This window comes from Anomalospiza imberbis, unplaced genomic scaffold (assembly GCF_031753505.1).
Source record: "Anomalospiza imberbis isolate Cuckoo-Finch-1a 21T00152 unplaced genomic scaffold, ASM3175350v1 scaffold_68, whole genome shotgun sequence".
In the NCBI taxonomy this organism is placed as follows: Eukaryota; Metazoa; Chordata; class Aves; order Passeriformes; family Viduidae; genus Anomalospiza; species Anomalospiza imberbis.
In genome coordinates this window covers 184,643-190,166 of record NW_027100293.1, presented here as the reverse complement: position 1 = coordinate 190,166, position 5,524 = coordinate 184,643, and the positions used below count along the sequence as shown (strand labels likewise).

The following is a 5,524-nucleotide window of genomic DNA, read 5'->3' as shown; positions in this document are numbered from 1 at the left end:
AACAAATCCAAACCACAAACAACACACAGAACCAACAAATTCCATTATTTCACTTAATAACCTTTTGGCTGCAGCAAAACATCACCTTATCTTTCACACCTCCTCTGGTACTGTTCTTTTCTTACTGATGTCTAAGTTCTAGATCAAAAAAGGTATTTGCAGTTGTGTGGGCCTTGGTTTCCCTGTCTCAGAGTAAAGGACATCCCAGAATCGTTTCCCACGGAGTCTGATGTAAATTTGTGGGTTTTTCTTACTCCATGAGTGCTCACTCAGTGCCCCAGAGCTCTGTGACCACATGGGCACAGGGCTGTGCTTAAGGTAAGTGCTGCCTGGCATTCTGGAGAAGGAATCCTGGAGAAATACATGCCAAAAGAGCAGCTTGGCTTGAGCCTGCTCTGTGTGGCCCAGCAGCTCTTGGTCAGCTCAGAGCAGAGGTGGGTGAGCCACTGCTTGCCCAGTGTGGGCTGGGCAGACGTGCTCACCCAGGGCCTGTACTTCACTGGGGGTCAGTGTCAGGGATCCTTCATGAGCCTTCCTCCCAGCAGCTGAACCTCTCCCTGCTCTCTCTCGCCTCTCCAGGTGTCGTCAGTTCCCCTGAAGCAGAACTTGTTTCAGATTTCCCCACCAGAGGTGGTATTTCAGAACTTTGTCGCCCATGAGGTCTCTGAGATGGTGCTGTCTGTCACGAATAAGGACAAGGTAAGTGCTGGGGCGTGGAGCTTTAACACTGTGCTGGAAGAGGAGAGTGGTGTAATTCCCAGAGTGTGCAGCAAAGCAAGTTATCTGCTGCAGCACATCCACAAGAAAATGTCTCAGCACCTTTGTTCTGCAAGATGGTGGAAATCTTCCTGTGCTGGGAATTCTCCCCTGATCTTGGCCATGTGTTGATGGTATCTATCCCAAAGGAGCTGCCTTCTCTTGAAAGCTCTGGATTGATAGGAATGTTGAGGGCTGTACAGTTCTTACCTGCTCTCAAGCTTTGCCTTGAGTGTACACCACATCCTGTGTCTCCTTGGTTCATCTTGGCTCCTCTGCCTCTCTCAGCCTGTTTGGCTCCCTTTGTGCAGCTCACAGTCAAAGCTCAGGGGCTGAGTCTTCTCCACTTTGTGCTGGAATCACTTTTCATTAATGGCACTGGCACTGCAGGAAGTGTCTTCTGAAACAGCCCTGGAATCAGACTGATGTAGCAGAAGCAGCAGGAGGCTTCAGGTGCCACTTCGGGCTCCTTCTAGGCTTCATCCAGCTCTGCTCAGGTTTTTCAAAAGCACCATGGTGCTCTGCTTTTCCTTTGGAGAACCTCAGCACATCCAAAGCCACGTGCTCCTGGAGTTTTCACCTTCACTTGAAGAAATTGTGATTGTTTTGCAGTTTCCCAAGAGAGTGGAGAGGGACAAAGCTGAAAAATGTCAGCAGTTGTGTTCCACTGTAAAGAGGAAAACTGAGACCATTTGAATTTCAGTCAGGGCAGCATTTTCTCAAATGAGCCTTGTGCCAAGAGCAGGCTGATGGCAAGAGACGGGAGGGAGTCAAAATCATCTGGTTTAGACTTTCTGAGAGCATTTTGGTGCTCAGGGGTTGATATCTATGTGCTAGAAAATGCACATTTGCGGTGTCTGTGTTTCCCAGAGGGCAGAACCTGGCCTGCTGGCTGCAGGCAGGAATGCCCAGCAACCCAGCTTGCCTGCACAGGCAGCAAGAACCCCTGGAGAGCCAAGATTGGCTTTTAATACTGGAACCACACTGTGAGTCAGTGCTGGTCGTGTTTCTCCAGGCAGAAAATGCCTTCGAAGTCCATAGTTGGTAGGCGCAGCCTGTCTGTGTTTCTGTCACTTCTGGCAAGCTGATTGCTCTCATGGTTTCATGATTCTTCCTTGCTGCTTTACTGCTCATTTAAATTCCCTTTGCCATCTCCTTGTTTTAGGGGTTGTCTTGCTGTGTTCCTTTTGCTTTTCAGGTTTGCTTTTATTCCCAGTACGGCCACAGTGTTTGGTCTCCTCTCTTGCTGGTCTGCCTGCATGACTGTATCCCCAGAACTGCCCTACCCAAACCTCATCTGCTAGAAGGGAATTTCTTCCTTCCCCCAGGATAACGTGCTGTTTTGCTTTCAGGCAGCACATTCCCCCTCTGGAACACGACTACTGCATGGCTGTGTGCAGGCAGGAGCCAGCAGGTTTTTTGGCCTTGTTGAATATGCAGAGGACTTGGTTCAAGTGCTCTGTCTCCATCCTGCTGGTGCTGACCTGCTCGGCCCTTCCTTCCCACCAGGCACTGCCCTACTGCCCCCCTGCTGGCCAAAATGCTGGACCCAGACAGAAGGGATTCGAGTTCACCCTCGGGAATTATGTGCCTGTACCTCCACAGCTGAAAGTGCTTTGGAAAAGGGGTCAAGGAGGGATGTCACCAGGGCACGGACAGGTCTCCTTTCATCCTGTTTACACAAGCAGCAAAACCATCGTTTCATGTCTTTCCTGCAGTTTCCTCAGGGGGTGAAGGTCTCCATGGAGAGCTCGCCTTACTTCCAGCTCACGTGCTCCAACAACGCGTACCGCGTCGTGCTGCCGGGCGCGTCCGCCCCTGTGCGCATCTGCTTCACCCCCGACGAGAACAAGGTGAGACTGGAGGAGCCAAGCCACAGAATTCTCTCCGAAGCCACTGTTTTCCCTGCCCTCGGTGCACCCCCACATTCCATGCTGTGAGCCTGGCTCCAGGCCGTGGGCAGGCAGCCTGCAGCCACTCACAGCCTGGCACGCGCTGTCAGGCACTGCGCCCGGGCCTGACAGGCTCTGCTGCCCCTCCCTGCACATTCCTGAGCGTTCCCAAGGGAAGAGCACGGGGAACAGTGAAAACGACAGAGGGGTGTTGATAGATCTTCCGCCATCTCTAGGTACAGTGGAAGGGATTTCATTATTGTGGAAAACACTAGAGGAACAGAGAGGTCAGAGGGCTTTCCTCCTTCCTGGCTGGCAACAGCTTCCCTGCCTCACCCTGGGCTGGAGCAAAGACAGTGCTTTTTCACACCCTGTGTTCTCCAGCCTTGCAGCTGTGCTGTCCCAGAGCACAGCTGACCATGATACAGCTGCAGGGCCAGGGCAGAGGATGTGCTGTGCCCGTGAGCCCGGCCTGGCACAGGCACACGGGGCTCTAGGTGCCCTTAGCCAGCAGGAGGTTGGTGAGCTGCAGGGGCCTTGGTCACCTCCCTGAAAGAGCTCGTGTAGGGCAGGCACAACCTGCAGGCAGAGCTGTGACCCCAGAGCCTGTGGCAGTGACACTGCTGTGGCTCCGTCTTCACGCCTGTCACTGTGGTGGCTCTGTCACCTGGCACCCGTTCCCTGCCAAAGGTGCTTTTGTGGGGAGGTTTGAACACCAGTGCTGGGGCCCTGGCAAGTCTGATCTCAGTGCTGTGATCTGGAGGCTTGTTCATACAGAAGGGTTTAGGACATGGCATGGAAGGGAGGAAGCCTTGCAGGGAAGAAAAGAGAGGCTCTTTCCAACAGCATGCTGCCGCCTCTTAGCACTGTTCTTCTCCTGACGTGGTTGGAGAGGCAAAGTTAGAGGGCAGTTCTGAGCCATCTGATGTTTCTACACCAGGCCAGAGGTGCAGGAGCTTTTTGGGTGCAGCTGTTTTCTCATCTTTTTTTGCTGCTTAGAGTCACTATAACACTTTGTCCTATTCTCCAACAGTGGGAATATAGAAACCTAAAGAGGAATGTCCTGTGTTCCCTAGCTCCATGTTCCCTAGAAGGGGCTTAGGAATTATTTAACATCATTACAATTTAGAGTAAAAATTAGGGTATCCTAGGGCTGTTCTCTGGATGACCCAAGTGACAAAAGAACTTAATGCCACTGAGATAGGTTTTGCAAAGTGCACTGGTGCCTTTAAAATGTGACATATTAGTAGAACTTAGTGTTCATTTTAGGGTGGAATAGGTAAATTGATGCCCTTGAAGGGTTATAGGAAACGGTTTTTCTTCTGCCATGGGGATGGCACTAAATGTCCCGTGCTGAGCTAGTTTCTTTTCCTGCAGGATTATTCCCACGAGCTCGTCTGCATCACTCCAAGCGAAAGGATAGTTGTGCCAATTCGGGCCATTGGTGCCCGAGCTATCCTGGACTTCCCTGAGCAGCTGGACTTCTCGGGCTGTCTGGTCAAGTGCAGCACCCAGAAGACTCTGCTGGTTCGCAATGTCGGTAACCGGGCAGCTCGTTACCAGCTGAGCACCCAGAGGTGAGGATCTGTCCTTGTGCAAAACACCTTTGGGTGATAACAGGGCTGGGAAAGAGCAACAAAAGGAACCAGAGCATTGCAGCTGCTGCTCTCTCTCTGTGTTGCAGTCCTTTCTCCGTGGTTCCGGCCATGGGAACTCTGGGCGCTGGTGACAGCATGCAGGTGACAGTGGGATTTCACCCGCTGACGACCGGTGACCATTCCGGGTCCCTGTGCTGCAGCACAGGTGAGTGCTGGGCCCTGCACGGGGCACAGGACAGTTCTCCACCGGTGCTCCCTGTGTCCCATCCCCCTCCATTCCCTCTAGAGGTCCCTCCCCTGTTCAGCTTTACCCCAAAGAAAACAGAGAACTCCCTGGTGTTTAGGGGGTTGATAAAGTGGATCCCCTCTAACAGGGCTAAGATTTTTGGACTCCTGTTTTTCTGGGAGTTGCTGAGTGGAGGAAGAAGGAACCCTGACTCTCCACGACCCTGTGGCTGTGCCTGGGTGAAATTTTATTAATTTTATTTTATTCCTGGGCAGTGCTGTATGTGAGGTGTGAGGTTTCCATCAGACTCTCTCCAATGCAAATGTGTTTCTTGCACACCTCTATCCCATATGCTGCTTCTCCACTGGCTTGTCACAGACCCTTTTGCTATGTTGCCCTTACACATATATTTAGTTTCTGCCTAATAACATTTCCAGGCCCTCGAGTTCCTGTTTGGTGACAAATCAAGACAAATTTTTCCCTGTCCCCATTTCCCAGACTGTTCATGCTATTGCAAACCTCTCACATCTATCTCCCATTTGATTTCTAGACTGAGGAATCCCATTCAGCCTTCATACAAAAGCTGCTCTGTACTTATTAATCTTTCCTTTGTCCCTTTTTTATTTAATTTGAAATGTTCCAGCTTGGTTTTTGAGATCAGAACAATATAAAATCTTTCAAGACTGATGTGGCTGTGGGTTTGGACAGGGAGATGATGATGATTTTCACGGTGTTCGTTTTGTAGTGGTTTGGCATATTGCAGAGCCAGGCTGGTTGTGTTTCCTCACCTGTGTCCCCTCCTGCTGTGGGCTGTCACTTCACTTGTTCCTCTGGGCCTCCTTTTGCTGCCCACATGCCCCCAGGCGTATTTTTTTGTCAGCAACAAGGGATCCAATGGATCAGGAGAGACAGGAGTCTCGTGGGGTGCCCAGGGAGACCCTGGGCAAGCCAGGACTGAACAGAGCTCCTCAGCGTCACCTGAAGGACTTTGATGCAGAAATCCCCGTGATCTGAGTGGGTCACCGGAGCACACTGACAAATCTCACTGCACA

General features: G+C 51.4%; 1 protein-coding gene across 1 annotated transcript; it reads left to right on the top strand.

Annotated features, from left to right (window-relative positions):
* The first annotated feature begins 373 nt into the window (after positions 1-373).
* Positions 374-4,683, top strand: LOC137467561 (hydrocephalus-inducing protein homolog). The gene is made up of 5 exons (XM_068179051.1): positions 374-699; positions 2,475-2,609; positions 4,026-4,225; positions 4,333-4,451; positions 4,655-4,683. The coding sequence occupies exons 1-5, from the start codon at positions 670-672 to the stop codon at positions 4,681-4,683; spliced, it is 513 nt and encodes a 170-aa protein (XP_068035152.1). The 5' UTR covers positions 374-669.
* Positions 4,684-5,524: the final 841 nt, after the last annotated feature.

Coding starts and splice junctions, on each gene's coding strand:
- LOC137467561 (XM_068179051.1), top strand. CDS start 670: ATGGTGCTGTCTGTCACGAATAAGGACAAG. Junction 700..2,474: donor CTGTCACGAATAAGGACAAG/GTAAGTGCTGGG, acceptor TCTTTCCTGCAG/TTTCCTCAGGGGGTGAAGGT. Junction 4,452..4,654: donor GTCCCTGTGCTGCAGCACAG/GTGAGTGCTGGG, acceptor TTTTTCTGGGAG/TTGCTGAGTGGAGGAAGAAG.